The sequence below is a fragment of the Micrasema longulum genome, unplaced genomic scaffold (assembly GCF_059751315.1).
Source record: "Micrasema longulum isolate JH-2025_06_02 unplaced genomic scaffold, ASM5975131v1 h1tg000299l, whole genome shotgun sequence".
NCBI lineage: Eukaryota > Metazoa > Arthropoda > Insecta > Trichoptera > Brachycentridae > Micrasema > Micrasema longulum.
Window position 1 is genome coordinate 496,399 of NW_028277503.1, and position 22,399 is coordinate 518,797.

Here is a 22,399-nt window from a genome sequence, read left to right on the forward strand (position 1 = left end):
CAGATGAACTAGCTGACAGGCGTCTCACGCTTAGATCAGCTACGTCTACGGCCAGAGGAAAAGTTATTATACCTCTACGCAAACAGCGCACTAAATTTAGTGAACGCACATTTGCGGTCGCAGGCCCTATGGCATAGAATGCTCTCCCAGCAGAAGTGCGAGGCTGTGAAAGTAAAGTGATGTTTCGGAAAAAACTTAAAACCCACTTGTTCTCTAAATCATTTGAATAAATCCGTAGCATGTGACAACAAAATAAATTGTTTTAATTAAATTACAAATTTAAAAGGTTCAATTAAATTTATTTAACAATAGAATCACTATGTATAGCGCCCTTGAGGTATTATACTACGGAAATGGCGCTATATAAGTTATCCATAATAATAATAAAAATCAGTGTGGTGTGACTTTGAAGGAATATTTTGACCACAATTCACTCAAACGATGAGTCATAGTGAGTCTGATTTGCATGGTGCCTCGTTAATAAAGTAAGAACAGAAAGAAAAGAACACAGAACTCTCCTATGATTCGCTTGACGCGTAATTATAATTTATTTTTCAATAACATAGACATATTTAATTGCAGTAAACTCACTTTTAAAACCAAAATTAAAAAACTATTATTTGAAAAAAATTATCTTTCTTTATAAAAAAAAATATATTCTTACATTATAAATTTAGGTTGTTTCTATTCACTCATATCAAATACACACTTACCCTGTCCCTAAACCTACCCTCACACCCATATACAATCACACACATATTCACATACCTACCAAAACCACACTCCACTTTTTTACACACGCATCCTCACACAAAAAAAAAAACTCGCACGCATGCACTTCTATGAATTATATCTAACTGAACTGGATTTTTATAATTGTATTTATGTGGAAAACTGATTTGGCTTTATTTTATGTTTTTTTTATAATGTTGTGCATATTTTTTTGTATTGCTGTTTTTCTGAATAAACAAAATTAAAAAAAATAAAAAAATTAATTAAAAGAGGAAGGGAGCAGGAAGGGGAGTATTATCATAGCTTGTTTACTCTTGTGTTAGTTGCCCTTGGTCCTTGGTCGCTACTGCGCGTTTTGGCACTGAACTTCTTCATTTTATTAAAACTAAATGTACCCACGCTTATTCTTATTACTGTTTTTTTTTTTAATTTAGTAACACACTATCCGTATTGGAGTATAAAATATATTGTAGTCTCACTAGAAATTTTGTACCAAAACCACCACTGGCTTCGCTGCCAAACTGATTCAAATTAAATTTTAGTTTGAAATTGGAGACTTAAAAAAAAAGTGACCTAACTGATATAAAATTTAAGTGTTTCTTCCTATTGATGTTGTATAGCATACTCCCCCGCATTACATGGATCCATAACATTTTGCCTTATATTAGCACCAAACAGTGTTGCCTAAAATCGGTAGATTCAGAAAAATAAATCTGTAGATTCGTTATCAGCTGCAACAGTCTCACAAAAATAAATTAAACTGTTACTTTTGACGAGCCACGCTGCCAAAAACTGTTATTTAAGAAACACATGGGGGGTGGTTACGATTTTGCTACACTGCTCTAAAAACTGTTTTTGTATGAAAAGAATAAAAATAAATTTAATGAAAACTACTTTGAATGATATCACTCGTTCTTACGAACCAACCGATGATAACATCGACTGATTAGTAAAAGTTGTGATGAATTTCCGGTTTACAGTAAGTCAACTGAAAAATGGGCAGAACTGACCGAGAAGGGAAGAGAACTTGAGACGTCACACGCGGAGTAATCTAAAAAATACAAAATTTTAAAAATCATCGCGCTGATAATACGAAAAAAAAATTTGGCTTGGTTTCAATAGTCTATAAACAAATAATAAAAAAACTGCTGAACTTCAAGTTCAAGATATTTTAAAATCGGTAGAATTACCATCGAATCAGAGACTGCTACTAAAATAGGTAGATCGGTAGATTGCTACCAAAATCGGTAGATCTACCGAAAAATCGGTAGAGTTGGCAACGCTGGCACCAAATAAATGACTTCGTGACAAGATAAGAAATAAGTCAGTTTTATTGACGTTATTCCCGTTTGAAAATGTACTAATGTAGCTATTAGCGATCGATCCCGAAGTAGATAAATATATGACAAAGTATGCCGCCAGTCAGCAATTGTAAACATTTTCCACAAATATTCATGTTGATATAATCGACCATTATTATTCCCCGATTCGCGCCTATCTCTTAAGCTAGGGTTTCCTAGGACAGCGGTGCCCGTATTTTAACGGCTGTAGTGAACGGTGATGCAGTGGACAGCCGTCGTAAAGGTGACTAGAGTGTGGTTTTCTATGAAAACGGTGTTATCAACACCATTTAACACCGTTTTCCTAGGAAACCACTCTCTAATCACCTTTACGACGGCTGTCCACTACATCACCGTTCACTACGGCCGTTAAAATACGGGCACCGCTGTTCTAGGAAACCCTAGCTTTAGTAGTCTTGCGCTTCAGGTCTTCAGGTGACGAAGTTGAAAAGCACCTTTTTTAAATTAATAATAATTTCATGTCGACCTTGTTAGGAATTGGATTAGTAAAATAATAAACTAATGAAATACGTATTAAAACTTACTGAAATTAAGATTGTGAAAATCAACCGGTTTGTAGTTCCGTGATAGTGCTGTGGACCCACGAGTCAAAATCCTAGGCTGTAATACCACTCTTGAAAATTGAAATATTTGAGTTAATAATAAGAACTCAAAAATGTGTATTTAATATATATATTTAAAAAAAAATATATTTGTACACATTTCTTTTATATAATGCTTGGAAATATAAAATAAACATTTTTGCCAAAAAGTGATCTATCGACTTTCTATCGAAAGTTAAAAAAATATGTTTCTGTCTAATAAAAAAAAAAAACAAAATTAAAATCAAATAAAGTAGAATAAAAATATAAAGAAATAAATATAAATTAACAAAATGGTTTCATAATTTACTAATGAAGATGTTAAACATATTTGCCACAAAATTCTAATGACGTATGAATTTTGTTTTTCTGTCAAATCACATGGATTTTCTATGTTTTTTTTTTACATTTAACAAATCCGGAATCCTCATCAAATACCCTCCCGTATTTAACTTAACCTATATTTAATAACAAATGGACGCGGTTATTATTAAAGTAATAATAAAGAAAATATTAATTGTATCATTTTTAATCAACTAATAATAAATTATCTGCTTACGCGTTTCGATTTCCGATGGTTGTGCGCCTCTAATATTTATATGGAACACACTTCACTTTTCCTTTGCGTTTATATTCTGTTTTGTGATTGTATGGTGTGGTTGTGTGTGTGTGTGTGTGTAGTGTCATGTGGAGACTTTTGACGTATACCGTACACGTAGAAGGCGGCATACAAATTCAATTCGATATTTGAGGTTAGTTTTTTTGACATTTGAATTTGAATTCTTTAAATCTTACACAAACTTTGACTGTAGAATGTATTCAAGTACTTAATTTATTTTTATTTATAATAAATTATCTACAACATATAAGATATACACGCGCATTGCGCAATTTCGTTCCACATTTGCCGCCGAAATTTGATGTTTCTGCAATACGTCAAATAATGACAGGCGACAACAAAATCATAAATTAATATTTTAATTGAAAACTTCTGGTTTTAACGAATCGACGTTATTTACTTGCTACGCGATCAATTATATTTACGTATGCATTAAAAAAATAATAGAATAAGTTACAATTTCGTAACATTTACAGTAAGTAGAGTAAGTACTATTTTTGCTGAAGTCAGCAAAAGAAAAGATATTTCGAAACAGTTGATGGAATAAAATATTTGTATTTCGAACATGTTTTTCTGCAACATGTTCGAAATACAAATATTTTATTCCTTTAAGGAAGCATTATTTTTCTGTGCAGATACTTTTTTCTACCTTCTTTTGTTTTAAAGTTTTTAAATATTTTTATTCTAATAGCAATCAAAACAACCAGCTGCTAAAGGGAAGTCTCCTTCGACTGCTATTCAAGCTGATGCCCCAAAGGTAACTAACTTAAATATATTTTTTTATTCATTTCAAATTAAGTTACATTTTACATATATTCAAGAACTTATTATGGATTTTTAGGCTGTGGCCATGTTACATATAATACAGGGGAAAAATATAGTAATTTAGAAGAAATAATAACAGTCTGAAAAATAAAATTGAATACTAAAAAAAAGCATAGATATTGTTCATAGTTACAAACATAATCTAGGAATCAGAATATAATATAATTGAAAATTTTTAATTCAATATATGTATATTTGGATAATTTATATAGCGCCATTTTTGTGAAAATCACCTCAAGGGCGCTAATATGATGCACCATCATCATCATCATTATTCCCTTTCCGCACCTAATGGTGCATAGGGCACTCCATTGGTACACCAATCGCTGCGTGTCTTGATAACTTTTGTTACATGAAGGTAAGATGATCAGTCTTACGCTTCAGGTACCAGTGCAGGGACTTTGAAATATTCCGGTGTGAAAACACCTTTTTAAATAATATTTCTTATCAACCATGTCGCCAATTGAACGGGGAAAAATCGAATATGATGCACAGCCATTATTTTTCCACATTTCCAAATGAAAAAACTGGCTTAAAATGTAAATAATGTTTTATTATCAACATGATACAAAATTGTTTCATTTTTTAAATTTTATTATTTTTTATTTATTTTATTTCTAACAATTAATTACCAATGTTAATCAGATCAGAACCAATTAATTAGATCAATAAAAAAATCTAATCAATTTCACATTTAAAAAAAAATTATATTTTTGTCCTATTTATTTAACTTTTTGTACATAATGTCAATTGTACACCGGCGGGCTTCTTGCCCAATGGCAATTTCTTCAAACCAACCAATTGATATACTCATATTATATATGCACACAAGAATGACATACACATATGATTCTGTCTTTTTAAAAGAATTTCAATGCATGGTCACTAATGAAACCATCTATGAAAATAAATGATTTGATTTTAATTATTAATTTTATATTCCACCTTACCTTATTTCCCTCGTTAATTTTTATGCATAATGCACTGCAATTTAAAAAAAACTTGCAACATTATTTTTTAGTTATTTATTTATCTAAATCAAATATAGATATTAATAAATTAAAAGAATGTTTCGGTGGCAATATTTTGTCTCTGAATTCCGAAAAAACATACTACATTACTTTTACATTGAAATAACAAGTTATACCTCCTATAAATATTTGTATCCACACAACAAAATGCAATGAAGGATATCAGTTTCATAATGATAATTGCCTTCAAATCACTGAAAAAAATAGCACGAAATATTTAGGCATTATAATTGATAAAAATATAAAATGGAAGGAGCAAATAAATAATATTGTAAATAGAATGAGAAAACTTATATGTGCATTTATTAGATTAAGGAATATATTAACCATCAAAAAATCAAAATCAATTTACTTTGCATTCGCCCAACCCATATTACAGTACGGAATAATCGGATGGGGTGGTGCTTTTAAAACAAATATTTTACCGGCTGAAAATATACAAAAATTAATCATAAAAGTTATTTTGAAAAAACCGTCTACTTTTCCCACTATTCAATTATTAAAAAAATTTAAGGTTTTACATATAAAATTGCTGTATAAAAAGAATTGTTTGCTTCAAATACATAAAGATAAAATAAATAGTAGTATTTCTAGGTCTCAAAATGTAAGTACGCGACCTAGAACAGGTGGTAATATCTTAATTCATAAATTAAAAACAACTTCTACACAACATCATTATACTTACAGAGGAATATTTTTCTTTAATGAAATTAACAAATATAATAAAAAGTACAGTCCGGAATACAATATATTTAAGAAAGAAGTGAAAAATTCCATCTATAATTCTTCTTTATGTAACACTGATTGAAAACATCGTTTATATCTTTTTTGTAATTTATTTATGTTATTCTAAAAATATTATTAATTATTTTAAAATAAATTATTGTAAGACGTCACTCCCCATTATGTACACAGGAATTGTTTATTTCTTTTACGTAATGGGAAACGTTAATGTAAATATATGTATTTTTAATTGTTATTAATAAAAAAAATAAATTTAAAAAAATCTGTTGACAGACTTATGGACTCCATTCCGACAATGTTACAATACAATTTCTTATAAAAAATACAGGTACTGATCAAATAAAATATGTCTAAATAAAATTAAAGCTAGGACAAAAAAAAAATAGCTACCTCAAGACAAGATCCGGTCTGTCTTAGTGATTTTTTAAATCTATAAAGACTTACACCAAAAAAGTCCAGATCTTGTCTCGAGTTTACAATACGACACAATCGGGACATTGGTGCGTGCAAGCCATAGTTTGTGCTGTGTTGATCAAGGAACAGCACATTATTATTTCGCAACCGGTGGATCGGAACATTGAATGCCATTTGTTCCAGTAACGATGGTACATCAATTTAGCCATTCAGTAAATCTTAAAAAAATTGTAATTATCTCAATTATTAATTATAATATACTACCTGAGACCGGTTACTTGACCGAGAATTTTTTTCAGGGGGGTTTTAAATTTTGTAGGTAACAATAAGTCCAATAACAAAAAAGTGTTTTTAAATGTTACATTTTTTATTTTTACACTAATATGTTAAACTAATAAGTACCCCAGTATTAACTAATTATAAATTGTCTTCCTTCTTGCAAATTATATATTTTTTAAATAGAACCGTCTTGTTCTATCTCAATTCATGCCATTTTTCTTAAAATATTCTCACAAGGCATATTTTTTTAGTAAATTCTGATTTTAATTTCCCCGCTTGAGTTGTTTTTTCTGTTTTTTTTAATGGAAAATAGAAATATTTACGTTATTTTAATTTACCCGAATGTTTCATTTTGAGGACCTTTTCAACGAGTTGTAAATAACTCACTATTAGAAAATGGGAATTAAGTTGGGGTAGAGTGGGATTCGAACCATGGACTTTTGAGCCGTGAGTCCGAGACACTTGCCACGGGGTTACCTCCCGATTCATTTTATTTGTTTGAATTTACTTCTGTATGTCTCGTTGTTTAAGCATAAAATTGAAAAACACCCTTGAGGTGATTTTTCATATAAACGGCGCTATGTAAATCAGTCAAACATTATTTATTTATTTATTATGGATAACTTATATAGCGCCATTTTCGTAATAAAATACCTCAAGGGCGCTTTACATGGTGATTCTATTGTTAAGTTAATTTAATTGAAGCTTTTAAATTTGTAATTTAATTAAAATAATTTATTTTGTTGTCACGTGCTACGGATTTATTCAAATGATTTAGAGAATAAGTGGGTTTTAAGGATTATTGTTATGTCATCTTTTCTGTTTATATATTAATACTTTTAATTTTTATTATTTACCAACAATATTCGTCCGATGTAATCCCCTTTTGTGTAAATAAACCAAAAAAAAAATTAGGGTATTAGAAGCAAACTTAAAAATCTCCATTAAAGGACTTGCTGAGATATTTGCGAAAGACTTTGAAAAAAGAATCGTGAGATGTCTAATTATGTAGGTGCGAAGGCTTTCACGGTCACTGTTATCAATATGTTTATTTTTTGTGTGATATCGTGTGTGGGATTTGTTCCAACGTTTCAACTTCCATTGCATGAGCCATCTTCAGGGTAAAATGTCTAATGATGCTTCACTAACTCAATGGAGAATGCTAAGTTTTCTGTGTCAAGTAGTATAATTGAAATCTGTTGTCGCAAGATATAGAGACGGTTTTGAATTTCTCTATTATATAGGTAGGTAGGTTTTTATGTATAGTTTATTTTGGCATCAATAACTAATTTTACGTTGTTGGTGGAGATTTCTAATTAATTTAACGCATTTACTTTGTGAGATTAAATTATTTCAAAAATCAAAATTTATTAAAAACATATTCAATAAATAATTATATATAATTCACCCACCAAGTTAGCAGAGGATAATAATTGTCGGAAAATTTCTGCCAAAAGTGTTAAAAATAATTTACATTCTTATGATTTATTTATTTTTATTATTTTAGCTGTTAATAACTCATTGGTAGAAAATGGGAATCAAATTGTAATAGAGTGGTGTTTGAACCTCAGACCTATAATATGTGAGTCCACAACACTCATATGACACCGGAAGCAACGCAGTTCGAATGAAATTTTTGTATGGAAAATAAATTGATAAATTGACTGGTAAATTTCATAAAATCCCTTTGTATTCTAGGACTGCCACAGTTCATTAATATTGTCTTTTGTAGTATATTTCTTTATTGGACTAATCCAATACCTTTATAGTAGATACCTGCTAAATAATTTATGCTTTTATTAAAACATCCATATTTCTAAAATTCTTCCTTCTATTGAATTTTGTTACGTAATAAATAGAGCTGAAACGTTAATCGATGTGGGTAAGATTAATCTGGCTGAATTATTTCACCTATTAGGCAACACCTAAAAATACTTTTCGATTTGCATACTTCTTCTTGGTCCAGTTGGTTAAATTTATTTAAATATGGCCATATGTTTGTAGACAAAGACTGGATTCCAAGAAGAGCACAATATTTTCAAACTATTAATGCCTCAATTATTTTTATGTTCAGCCTGCCAGCGGTGGAGTGGACAGCATATTAGTGAAAATAGCTCAGCAAGGAGACAAAGTTCGTCTGTTGAAGGAGCAAAAGGCAGACAAAGCCGCCATTACAGCAGAGGTATTTATATATTTAAAAAAATATTTTTATTTTTGTACCAAAACAAACCAACGGGCCTAATTAGAGTGAGATTACCCTTCCCCTTCCACCCAACACTATCAGTACCTAATATTAATCTGTGTATGTATTTTAGTTTAGTTTATATTTACACCTGAGGATGGGTAATACTGATTACCCGAAACTAGTCGTGTATTTAATGTAATAAACTCTTGTGTGGTAAATTTACAAAGTGTTTTATTTTAAATAAATTCTAATTAGAGTGAATTACAGCATGAGACATCCAGGCTTGAGAAAAATTACATTTAAATTTTGTGTGAACCCGGAACCATCCGCGCATGAGTCAAGTATCTTAGCCATTACATGAAGGTAAGGAGATCAGTCTTACACTTCAGGTGTCAGTCCAAGGACAATGGAATATTCCAGTGTGAAACCACCTTATAAAAAATATTTTATCTCGATCTTGCCTTGAGTTCTTAAAAATGAGGGTCAGTGCTAAATATGCTCTCGATGTCGCTGTGACCTGTGTGGATCTATAGTGATGGGTCCCTGTTAGTTAATCGCACTTTTTCCTCTTTCCAATTGTTCCAAGAAGCTAAACTTTTTGATATAAGACAAAAATATTGTTTTCAGTGTTTTAAATATATATTTGAGAACCAAAATGTATTTACAAGTAATTCAAATAGATCAAGTCAAAAAAGGAATCGTGTGTTAGAAATACCACATTGTAAAACGAGGCTAGCACAAAGACATGCATGTTTTATAGGCCCAAAAAATTTTAATTTCTTTTTTACTGATAATATTTCATTGATCCCAAACTTTCCAAATTTTCCTTCTTTTAAAAAACACGCACTATCCTGGATTCAAACTAAAGATACTAACTCTTTTTTTTCTATGATATATTTTGTTGCCGTTTAATAATAAGGAATATTTTTATGTTTTTTAAAATATTGTTTATTTCCTTTTAAATTAATATAAAATAAAAAAGTACATCTTTTACAGATTTTTATTTTTTATTTTTCTTATATTGCACAAAAATATTATACCTGTCTTTTTATTATAGGAGCAAAAATTCATTCATTCATTTCTTGTATACCCACGAACAGGCCATGCCTTTGTGGGATTTTTTGTTTACTTTATTTATTGTTAATATGTATTTCATTGCTATGTAATTATCCTTTATTTTTTAAATACTCTGTTTCACCTTTTATGTATATTGTAAAAAAACAAATTTAAATAATAAATAAAAAAATCTTGCCCTTCAAGCCTTTAAAGAGTCGGGCTGTTAAGTAGGGACCGGGTGCTCCCATATTACTAAATCAAGTCCCCCTATCCCAGGTATTTTAAGTATCGGGCTATTGTATACAGGATGAGCGCTTACATCCTCGGGTTGAACCAGTGGTCGTCCAAAGATGTGGCTTCTTTTGTGATAGAAATCATCACTGTTCCGGACGCGCTGAAAACGATATCATTTGATTGTCTATTATGTAATTGTTTATTGTATTTTTTTATTGATTTATTTATTTATTCATATTTTTCGCTTACAAACTATAATTAATAATAAAAATAATGTGACCTCACTGGGGTTTCCTGTGCCGAGGACACTTAACAATTTAGTTTTTTTAAATTACATTTGAGAATAAATAACGAAGACTAACTTAAAAAACAAACATGATTAACAAATATTCAGACAGTTTTAAAAAGAAGGTATTTATGTACATCTATATTATTTATATTACAAAACACACAATGAAAATAACAAAAACCTAACTTAAGCTATACAGTTGTGGAGCAGTCAATTCAGTATGTTTATAAATAATTTTTTATAGTATAGGTCCTCGGTATATGTGAAAGCCAAGGGCCGAATCCATAATAAAGGCGATTTGATCCACTTTCGGGTTCGGCCTTGGTCATTCTATATACCGAGGAAAATATAGAATAGGAAAGACTGGATTATTTATGTATGTATTTTGTATGTGTTTATTCATTGTGTATTCATATTTGTATGTTGCTCGCCGCGCGGCGTACTGTCGACTAAACCCGCGCGCGGGCGGACGCCGCTATTTACGTGGCCGGCCGTCGGAACAGAGTGAGTGGGGGAGGCCGGGCGAGTGGTCGCCCGTACCCTCATTCTCCGACGGTGGCTCGCGTACACGGCGGAGGCTGCGCGCTCGGGCGTCGGGCAGTGCGCCGCGATGGCCTTATAATGGGTACACTTAGAAATAAATGTTAGTTCGCTTAAGACAGTACTACTGCGTTTTACTCTCCGCTCCTGCCCTCCGCTTCCCGCTGGACTTCATTCTTCGCTGCTGCCTTCCGCCGTGACTGCCCTGACTGCGCTCGCCTCTTTGCACCAACAGGACGCGTTCGAAAGCCCTTTTCAGGGCTACTGAGGTTGACTTAGCGGTCAGTGCTTTCTCGGTGCGCCGGGCTCAGGCCCCCTATTTACGCCAGGTGGGCCGATTGAACGGAACCAGGGAGACGAAGCCGCCACCCCCCCCTGTAACGGGTCGGTAACACATCACATTCACATAAAATTTGTATGGACCTTAGCAAATGCACCAAAGTAGACTTATTCATCTCCATTCGATTTCCTTTTACAGGATTTTACCTGAGAGTAGTCATTGAGTAGAAAATACTTGTCCAAGATTTTGGCTCTATTTCACACAAAGTGCTTTATTCTCTATCCGATTGGACACGGATAATTTTTTAAATTTATGATTTTATTTTATCAAAGGTTCAAAGTTTGCTGGCCTTAAAAGCAGAGTACAAGAAGATCACCGGTACCGAGTGGACTGCGAATGCCAAACCCTCGGTTACTGCTGCGTCGCCTGTAGCTGTACAATCGGCTACCGCAGGCAGTGTCTCTGCAGTCAACTCCGTCTTGGACAAGATCTCCCAACAGGGGGAGAAGATCAGGCAGCTAAAGCAGGATAAGGCAGATAAGAAGATTATCGAGCCCGAGGTGTGTATTGAAACGAATTGAATTAATCAATTCTACAATATTTTAAGTAGGTCTTCCCTTCTCGAAAAATAAATATAATTTTATAATAAGACACCAATCTGTTTGATGTTGCGAAAGATATGAAACCGTTTACTGGGTATTCTGAATTTGTGAATTTAAGTATCGCTTGTATTTTATAGAAGTTGTAGTATTTAGCTAAATAAATTCAGACCAGGTGCATATTTACATTGATCTGAGACTTTATTATAAATGGTAAAATATTATAGATTTTCATTTTGTTTCTCATTTTATTGTTTATATATTGTGTCGTGTATTATAATGTATATCTCTTCCTTGGGATATAATTAGTATTGTTAAAATAGTTTTATTAAAAACAGCCACGAGACATCTATTTGATTAAAAAGTAAATACCTACCTAGATGAATCTTTTGAATTTTCGCTTCTCATTTTGTTTATAAATATTCTGGTATATTTGTATTATTTATTTATACTTTTAATATAAACAGACTGATGAAAATTGGACATGATTTGTATTTTTTGATTTATTTTAAATAAACACGTATATATATTTTTTTATTCTGCCTGTTTTTAGTGGGCAGATATAGCTTGTTTATATATATTGAAATGTATTATGTGCGGCGTCAGGCAGGACGTTGTGTTGAGGACGGCAGAGGAGGAACAATAATTAACGGTTGCATCCTAAGCCCCAGATAGGAAGAGGGATTACTGTCTTGGTGTCAGGTGGTGACCGGCTGTAAAAAACAAACCAAACAACAAATATCCTAGTCCAACGTGTAGATCGAGGACTGGAGGGCTGACCCCAAGTAAATGGGACTTACAGCCATCCTTTCACTTTCCATTATGTTGTATCCCAACTCAAGACAGGGCCCTTGGTCGTATAGATTTTGGGATATGTTATTATTATTTTTTTGTAATGTATGTGTATGAATAAATGGATAAAAATGAATAAAAGTGATTAAAAACTAACAAAGAAGATTGTATGATACAATACTACAGAAAAATATTATATAATATTTTTATAATAATTACAGTTGATTAATGACTATAATTGTAGTTTCAACTATAGAAATCCGCTGATAAATAACCACGCACATAATATATGGTTAGTGGAATTCATACATAAAAATGATTTGTCAAATTTGATTTATATAAAAAAGCCCACTATGTGGCCCTGAACTGAATTATTCTGCTCTGAAAAACTCATTAAGAAAATTGAAAATTAATCAAACCCCATTCTTTAGGTGAAGATTCTTCTCTCGCTTAAAGCCGAATACAAGAAGTTGACTGGTACGGATTGGACCCAGGGGGCCCAGCCTCCACCAGCAGTCAAGAAGGAGTCCAGTCCCGCGCAGAATAAAGGGGCCGCCAAGTCTACGTCTGTTGGAGCGGCAGCGGGAGACGGTGTACTGGAGAAAATTGCAAAACAGGGGGACAAAATAAGGGAGCTTAAATCAAAGAAGGCTGACAAGAAACTTATTGATACTGAGGTAATATGGAATAAACAATAGAATCATCACGTCTTTCCATTTTTAGGCTGATAAGAGGTTTTATCAAGAACTCTGCCATTTTAGAGGGTATTAATTTTAATTTTCCTGATGGATATCTCCGACAGCATCAGCGCAGACTGTTTTACCTCCCGGCTTCCAGAACCAACCTGCCTCTGGTTATGCCGATTGGAAGAGCAGTCAGGCAGCTGAACATGATCACCTTGGACATCATTTTTCACATCACTGAAACTATGTTTAAAAAGGAAATACTCTTGCTATTGGAGGATTTTCTCAGTAATCATCGTCTCTGGACTAGATCTAAAGCGTATGACTGATCATCTTATCTCATGGCGCAGATATGGGAATATAAAACATTCATATTTTCCCCAGGTCCAGGCTCTTCTGTCCTTGAAGGCAGAATACAAGCAGGTGACTGGAGAAGAGTGGACTCCTTCCACAAAGTCGTCTTCTTCTGCTCCTCCACCTGTCATGGCTCCTGCAGTCGTTTCTGGAGGAGATGCCATCCTGCTGAAAATAACGCAGCAAGGAGACAAGATAAGGCAGCTTAAAGCAGAGAAGGCTGACAAGAAGACCCTCGATCCAGAAGTATGTATTATCTAACCATGACCTGGTTGTTTGATCATTAGTAATAGTTCAAAATCATAAGTAATACCTCCTTACAATTATTAAAAATTATTAATTTTTCATACAAAAAAATACTGTTTTAAAATTTTTTATTTCTACTTTTGATTTTTAACGTGCCTAATCTTTGTTAGGTTTCTATGTAGATTATTCTGTTTTTATGTAATTGAATTTTTCAGAAGTGCAATTTGAATCATTGTGAAACTTGTAAAGTGTCTATTTGTTATAGACGCTGTAATGCGATACGAAATGTCGGATAACAGTGCGAACGACACACGGCATAGTAACCCAGAAAAATTCACTGTGTATCTGAACGGCGGTGAAAATCTAAGAAATGTCTATCCGTTGTAAAACGGTCCCAAACTCCATTTTTTTAAAGTTATTCTGTTGTAATTCACAATAGCTCACATATTCTACTGTACAATTTCTATGAAAAAAACACAATATTCTCAAATTATATTTCCTAACTTTTAGTTTCTGGTTTTGGTCCCGTGGTAGTGTTGCAACGCAACGTAACTCTTGTCGAATATGTAATTGATAAAATTGCCGCAAGTTCAAAATAGTATAAATGTTTCAGATCCAAGCACTTCTCAGCCTGAAAGCAGAGTATAAGAAGGTTACAGGTGTGGAATGGAATCCCAACGTTAAACCATCCTCAGGTGCAACAGCTGTCCCTACTAAAGGTTAATACATTTCATTGTGTCGTAAAAATATATATTTTTGAATATGAAACCTATTATTAATTATTTCTCCCTACCGTAATTTACACATTACATACATTTTCCATGTTTTTCCAGTTGAGAGAAAAATCTGTCTTGGATTTTTTTTATTGCAGCTGGTGGGAATCGGTTCTTTTATTAGGTTCTTCTATGCTAATATGCTTTGGCCAAATTTAAAAAAAAAACTTTTTTTTTGTTATCTGTCAACACAAAAGGATATTTTCATAAATGTTTACATATCAAATTATATAACTATCAATGCATAAGCAAATAATATTTAAAAAAATTAAAAATACTTTGTTTTGTGAACCATTTTATTTTTTAACATAACTAACTAGTTTTGGCAACAACACATTGCCTTTTCAGGGTTATTTAACAACTAAACATGCATAATATATAAAAGAAACTGTAAACAAATTAATGGATGTCGATAAGGGTAGTGGGGGGGGGGGGGGGGCAATTAACATATCTGCATGTGTATTTCAAAATCGGAAATTTTAGGTTTATCTCACTGTCGCTTTAGGCTAGCGATATGCAGATCAAATAAAATGTACACAAAGTAATAAACTGACATCTTTATTGTTGGACAGTTGATAATCAAGTGTCGACTCTTGGCAAATAAACAGTATTTGAATAATTCATTTAAAAGTACTTACTTAACAATATGTATATTAATTTGTCATCTAGCGCCACAAAAATCCCTCGATGAGGCCCCCACTCCTGCTCTGTCCCCCGAAGCTGCTTCACTAACAACCAAAATCAACAACCAAGGAAACGTAGTAAGAGACTTAAAAGGAAGCAAAGGCAAGAAGGTTAGTAAATATTGTCGCTGGGCGCGTAATATCTTAAATGTGATGATTTTTCCAAAATGCTTTTATTTCATATTCTTGTACTTAACTTTGGCCCGGATCGTTCCGTAATTTCTCCAATGTGCGATGCATCACTCAAATCAAAATATTTGAGAAAAACAAACCTCCAATGTGTTATGTCTCCCCAAAGTAGGACCGTAATAACTCCAATATGCACAATCCTCACATTGGAGCTTTTACATTAACAACTGTAACTTCCCCTCGACCACATAGCTCTCCACATCAGAGATATTTTGCTATAAGTTTTCAAAAAATACAATTTACCATCTAATTTCTCATCTATTAGGCCAGGCAGAAAGGCAGGGGATCCAGTAGTTGTCGACATATAATATGACAATTCAAATATTTGCCAGATGGTTGTGTGTATTTTACATTGGATTATTCTTCCAATTGGGAGATATTATCGTGTCGCCGCAAAAGTCTATGATTATTTACTCTGAGAATTTATACAAAGCCCAGCTTCCAATATCAGAAGAAAAATTCAAGCATCTACAATATATGAAATCGGTTATGGAAAAAGACCATCATCCTTTCTACGCTGCCCTACCCCACCAAGGCAAAAAAAAACATTTACTATTAATTGTTAAGTAGTAGTTTTATTTAGTACTTTATAAGCTTTTGTGTAAGAACTTTTCTTTGCATCTCCAAATATACCTATGCAACTGTCAAAACGGTTTTTATTTATACAATTCAAGTAACTTGTAATTGAGGCTTTAGCAAAATTAAAGTCCCCTTTCATTTTCCTTATCAAATAAACAGAGAAGATGCTAAATTAATTCAATACGATAAGTTGTCAATACATAAACCTGCAATGTGTCATTTTTAAGAACGAACAATACCTCCAATGTTACATTTTAAATTATATTTCTAAATGTATCTATTCAAATACAAAAAAATATGTTATTTATAAAAATACACAATTATTTACACGTTTTTCAAAGAAATTCTCAGTTTTCCTTGCTTAAAAATTGCTTGCGGTTTTTTCACTCTCCTGTGTAATTTTAATTTTGTCACATTGGAGGTGTTACGCGCCCAGTTACACAATTCGGTTTGTCAGGAAGTTCTTTCTAGGGTTGGATGTGAAGGAGGTTGTGTTTAATTTCAATGAATGACCCTTAAAATTTTATTTTATTTATTATGGTTCACAAACAATAAACAATATATATGACATTGTATAATAATCACAAATTGTTATTTTAGATATTGTTCATCAATTATATGTGAACTCAGCGTGCACAAATAAAGAAGAAAAAAAGTTTATAATAGTTTTATTTTTTAGTCAACTCGATCTTAAGACCTTTTCGTCAATGGATCCACACAGTGTGACCTCAAATTAGCCTTTTTTCTTTAATATAACAGAAAATAAATATTATAATATGAAAGTATAAAAATAAAAATAAAAAAAAAACCATGCAAGAGCATTGAGGGATTAAGCGGTCGTCATATTTATGGTTTATGTATTCTAATTTTATTTTATTACAATAACCATATTCTGTTACCTTACAAATTACACCTCTTAAAATGTAATTAAAACACATTTTATATATATAGTAATACCGGTATCAATAATCAAAGGTGTTTTGTTTTTTACGGAAAAAATAAAAATCATTGTTTTTTGATATTCCAGGAAGATATAGATGCAGCGGTAAAAATGTTACTCGAGCTGAAGGCAGAGTACAAAAAGGTGACGGGCACAGACTTCCCAGTGGCTGGTAAGGGGGCGCGGGCTCCCTCTACACCAGCCCCCAAGAAAGAGAAAACCCCCTCTGCTGCAGTACAGAAAGACAAGAAGCCAGCAGTAAATTATTTTAATTTCTCTTCTTCTTCCCGTGTCTTGTTTAGTCGCCCTGACGATGAATATCTCTCTGGAGTATGTATCTCTGTCTCGGGCAGCACGGAATAGCTCCTCCGCGCTTCCTATTTCCGCCCATTTGCAAATATTGCAAAGCCAGGATATCTGACTGCGTCGACTCTCTTTTATACCCCCGATGATCAGATGCAATAGTTCGTATTTTTCACCTCTTAAGTATCAGGTGTTAACATAAGTAGTACTTTTTTTTCAAATTTAAAAATGAGCACCAAAAATAAAACAAAATGGTAACGGTTTTATGTACGTCATTCGAAAGAAATTTTTCTGCTCTACAGGATATTGATTGTGTTTTAATAATTTTAATATTAAAATCATACACTGATTTGAGTCTATTTAAAACTGTTTATTTTATTTTTAAACACAAAAACAAAAATTTGAAAATTGTTTCGCATTTTTAGGGCATTTCCAAAAGGATTTTTAATCAATCATTCGTTTGGTGAAACAATGAGGAACTTCAGCCCTACGGGAAATTGGATACAAAAAATGATTTCTTGTGCGCGGTAAAAATTGGAGCATTAAATTGTACGGCAAAGTTTCTTGAAAATGTACGATAAAAATATTTTAATAAAAATGCTCTACTTTGAACGATGTCACTGGTTCATATGAACCAACCAATAGTATGAGAGCTGTGAAGGATGTCCGGTTTGCTTATCGTAAACGAACCAATCGGAAGAACTGACAGAGAAGAACCTCTGACGTCACACGCAGAGTTATTTTAGAAGTACAAAACTTTAAAAATCATTGCACTGATAATACGATATATAAAAAATTTAAAATGTTGGCTTAGTTTAATAGTCTATTTACAAATAAAAAATTTAAAAAACACTGAACTTCCTTATTCTCCGAATTTTTTCGTTTTATGTTTAAATATAAAATAGACTCAAATCATTGTTTGATTTTAATGATAAAATTATGACATGCAGCTCTACAAAATAAACACCAAGTTAATAAACATATTGTATTTGCTTTTACGTTACATACATTATTTTATTTGATTACAAGCCTTCAAAATGGAATGCCAAGTATACAAAAGTGGGCATTTTAGACACCTGTTCGCGTTTAATCGGGGGAATAAAGAAGGAAACATATAAGGAGAATTAGAAGAATACATTATTGACTAATTTGTTGTAATTTCTCACTTGTTCTCTTAATAAAAAAAAAATGGATGCAACTTATGTTAACACCCATATATAAGGTAAAAGTTTTATGATGAAAATTTCAACGCAACATTAGTTAAAAATAGGTACTGATATTATATTTATGAAAAAAATTAATGTGTAATGCTGCTTTTGTGTACAACGAAATAAACATACCATAAAATTAAAAAATTCCAAGTATATCTAAAGGCCCTATAGGCGTTAAAAAAAATAAAAATATTAAAGGTGGCCAAGGACGACCAGTCGGGGTTGAAGAAGCAGACGCGGCTGGGGCTCGAAGCCTCTAAGGAGACTGACCTGTCAGACTGGTACTCCCAGGTCATCACCAAGGGGGAGTTGATCGAGTACTACGATGTGTCCGGCTGCTACATCCTCCGCCCGTGGTCCTTCTCCATCTGGGACACCATCCGGGAGTACATCTCCAAGGAAATTAAGGCCATGGGCGTCAAGGACTGCTACTTCCCCATATTTGTTTCCAAGGTAAATTAATTATTCAATACTAACAGGAAACAGATAGAGGTCAAATTCTTATCCGCCATTTTGGCGATTGTTCAACATTGCACGGCCCTAAGAAATAACATAGGGTGGATTCATTAATAATTAATTTTTTAATTATTTCATTTATCAATAGGCAGGTAAACACACTAAACAGTACACCGTGAGGCCGACTAATCTCCACTCAATTTCTTTTTAGCAAAATTTTCACCCGCAGGTAGAAACTAAACAAATAAAACCAAAAAATAAAATAATAAATAAGTATCCACCTACCCTAATTGTACCAGACCGAGTGGATTGGCGCGATACATGTGAAATGGGCCCATACATGACGGACTCAATCAATTATTTTTAGACTATTAATATTATAGATGCTCAAATGTTTTGTTCTTATTTCATGGTGTTAATGTATTGAATATTCAGTCCGCCCTAGAGCGCGAGAAGACCCACATAGCGGACTTCGCTCCCGAGGTGGCCTGGGTCACCAAGAGCGGGGATAGCGAACTGGCAGAACATATCGCCATCCGCCCTACATCCGAGACCGTCATGTACCCAGCCTACGCCAAGTGGATCCAGTCCTACAGAGACCTGCCTTTGCGGCTCAACCAGTGGAACAACGTTGTGGTAAGGAAACATTGAACTCAACCAGATTTCAGAATTTTGTGATTTATACTTAAATGTTGTCATAAAAAAAATAAATTTTTGTTTTATTTTTAAAAATTACAATGAGGAAGTTCAGTGATTTAAAAAAAAAAAAAAGTATTCTATTATTATCACAATGATTTTTTGTTTCAAAATTATAATGAAGTTTTATAATTTTGAAATTACTTCTTTTATTATTATTATTTATTTTAAGCGAGCAGCTTAAAGCTGATCTGCTTAAATCTATTTAAACGAAAGTTAGTTGTTGGCGCACTCTAACTTTTCCGAAACAAATCTAGTCCATTTTTGAACCCATTGAGACTACACATTGAGATCAGCTCTTGTGGCAGCTTATTCCAACCATCAACAACCCTATTGCTCAGGAAATGCTTCCGTGGATTTAGATTGAATCTCGTTTTCTCCAGCCTGAGACTGGCCTCTAAGACGAGCATCTTGTTTAAGCTTGAACATGGGATCCAAATTTGGGCAGCTAAAGTGACTGTTGAGTATCTCGTATGTCTCTATCAGGTCACCCCTTTCTCGCCGTTCCTGGAGCGTTGTGAGACCGAGAGTTTCCAGTCTCTCCACATATGGAAGCCGTTTTAGACTCGGCGACAACTTTGTAGCTCGTTTTTGAACTCTTTCCAACAAGTTGATATCCTTAACAAAATGGGAATTCCATATCTGAAACCTGTATTCGAGAGTAGGTCTGACAGGTTTTGTATATTTTTAGTAGCATATTCGGTGTTATATATGAGAAGCCTTTTTTTATCGAGTAGTTAATTGAATTGGATTTTTTTGTTATGTTTAACATGTGACATTTTATGTTGACTCAACTCCTAATGCATCCTAACGAAGTATGTATTGTTATGCTCCAGAGATGGGAGTTCCAGCACCCACAGCCGTTCCTGCGCAGCCGAGAGTTCCTCTGGCAGGAGGGCCACACGGCCTTTGCCACCAAGGAGCCTGCAGACCAGGAAGTGCTTGATATTCTCGGTAATGACTCCATCCCTTTTCCTTCCAACACTTTGCTTTCATATGTACTTTTAAATCGACTACTTAACCCATTCCTTGCTTTCGAAATTGAATTATTAGTTTAAGCACTTGAATTAATTACTTCTGTACTTGATGAATACTTATGCTACAAACCTTTTTGATAATGAATTACTCACATATGCTGTGAACACCGCGTAGTAGTGCTGTCATAGGCGCTCACAGATGTATGTCAGCTCCTCTGTGAATGGACTAATAAAAAATATATCATTCCGCCGTAATATGGATATATTCACTGGGTTTATTTATTGATTTATTTTATAAAAGGAAAGGAAGTAAAGCAGAATTGAAATGACAAAAAACACATTAAAAAGTTAGAGAAATGAGTTTATGGCCATATTAGTGGATAGCATGGCTGTAAGTTTTCAGGAACAGTAATTTGGGCCAATCTATTAGATTGCAGACCACTACAGAAAATATTTACTACCGGAAATTTTACAAACATAAAAGAAAATGTTTTGAAAAAGTTTGTTACCAAAGAGATATGTATTAGATATTATTTACCTAAGTCTTGATGACAATATTTATTTATTTAATAAACGCCCAGAGGGCTCTTACAATATACAGTTAAAAGTACATATACAATATCATAGAAAATAACAAAAATAAAATTACAATTATTGCACTTAACATGTAATTCATTCTAAGAAAAAGAAAAAAGAAAATAAAGTGAAGATGAATGAAGAAACACATTAAATAGGGGAGAATTGAGGGGATGGCCATTCGATGGATAGGATAACTAATGTGATAGCAGCAGGAGTGGTGTGGAGCAAGTCCAACAGCTCGGCATAGTTATTAGCTGTTCTGTAGATGCTCACCAGGGGAGGGGAAAATGGTGGGTAAAGTTTGACCTATTGCACTGGAACATGTGTTGGAGTCTGGTGGTCCTTGGGGGCACACAAAAGTTTATCAGGGAGAGTAATTTTAGGCAATCTATTATGGTGCATATCACTTTGTGCAATAGAGTGAGGCCAGCAATTGTCCTTCTGGTGGAAAGCAATGGTACCATAACTCAGACATCAAAGATTGGTAGGAAATCTCATCTACAGGTTTACCCTTTTTGAACTGTATGTAGCGTAAAAACTTCCGCTGAACTCTTTCCAAGTTAAAAGAGTTGCAATATACCCATAATTTTTTTTGTAGCTACATGTATTGTTTAATGTTGTGTTTGTAGATCTGTACTCTAGAGTGTACACAGACCTCTTGGCCATACCTGTCGTGAAGGGGCGCAAAACAGAGAAAGAAAAATTTGCAGGAGGAGATTACACCACCACTGTAGAGGCATTTGTTCCTGCCAGTGGGAGAGGAATCCAGGTTAGATATTATTGTTTTTCCGGGTCCAGGCGGAGTAGCCAATACAATTTACAGGAAAGCGAAATGATCATGATGAGAACTAATATTTAGCTTGCGGTTATTGTGTCTCGCTCACTATTATGGGTTATCGCAACAATGCAATGCAATGCAAAATGTGGCAATTTTTATACATAAAATAATTAAGGGGATGAATAAAATAAAAACAATAATATAATTTAACCAACAATGTCATACATATGAAACAAGGAATAAAAAAAGATAAGATTACCAATGAGGAGAAAAACGGAATATCAAAACTCATTGTACAAGGGATTGAAGCTGTACAATGAGTTACCTGAAGAAATAAAGGAAATAGAAAAAATGATATATTTAAAATTAATTTGAAAAAATATGTTATTGA

General features: G+C 33.2%; 1 protein-coding gene across 1 annotated transcript in view; it reads left to right on the plus strand.

Annotated features, from left to right (window-relative positions):
- GluProRS (Glutamyl-prolyl-tRNA synthetase) overlaps nt 1-22,399 on the plus strand; it is a 42,461-nt gene that overhangs the window by 13,040 nt on the left and 7,022 nt on the right. Inside the window, exons 14-25 of the mRNA XM_088224589.1 lie at nt 3,985-4,050; nt 8,661-8,768; nt 11,503-11,730; nt 12,993-13,238; nt 13,629-13,844; nt 14,458-14,563; nt 15,287-15,411; nt 17,096-17,266; nt 18,721-18,975; nt 19,414-19,614; nt 20,511-20,628; nt 21,860-21,999. Of these exons, the coding sequence (XP_088080715.1) occupies nt 3,985-4,050; nt 8,661-8,768; nt 11,503-11,730; nt 12,993-13,238; nt 13,629-13,844; nt 14,458-14,563; nt 15,287-15,411; nt 17,096-17,266; nt 18,721-18,975; nt 19,414-19,614; nt 20,511-20,628; nt 21,860-21,999 (1,980 nt within the window). The remainder of the gene's footprint in view (nt 1-3,984; nt 4,051-8,660; nt 8,769-11,502; nt 11,731-12,992; nt 13,239-13,628; nt 13,845-14,457; nt 14,564-15,286; nt 15,412-17,095; nt 17,267-18,720; nt 18,976-19,413; nt 19,615-20,510; nt 20,629-21,859; nt 22,000-22,399) is intronic.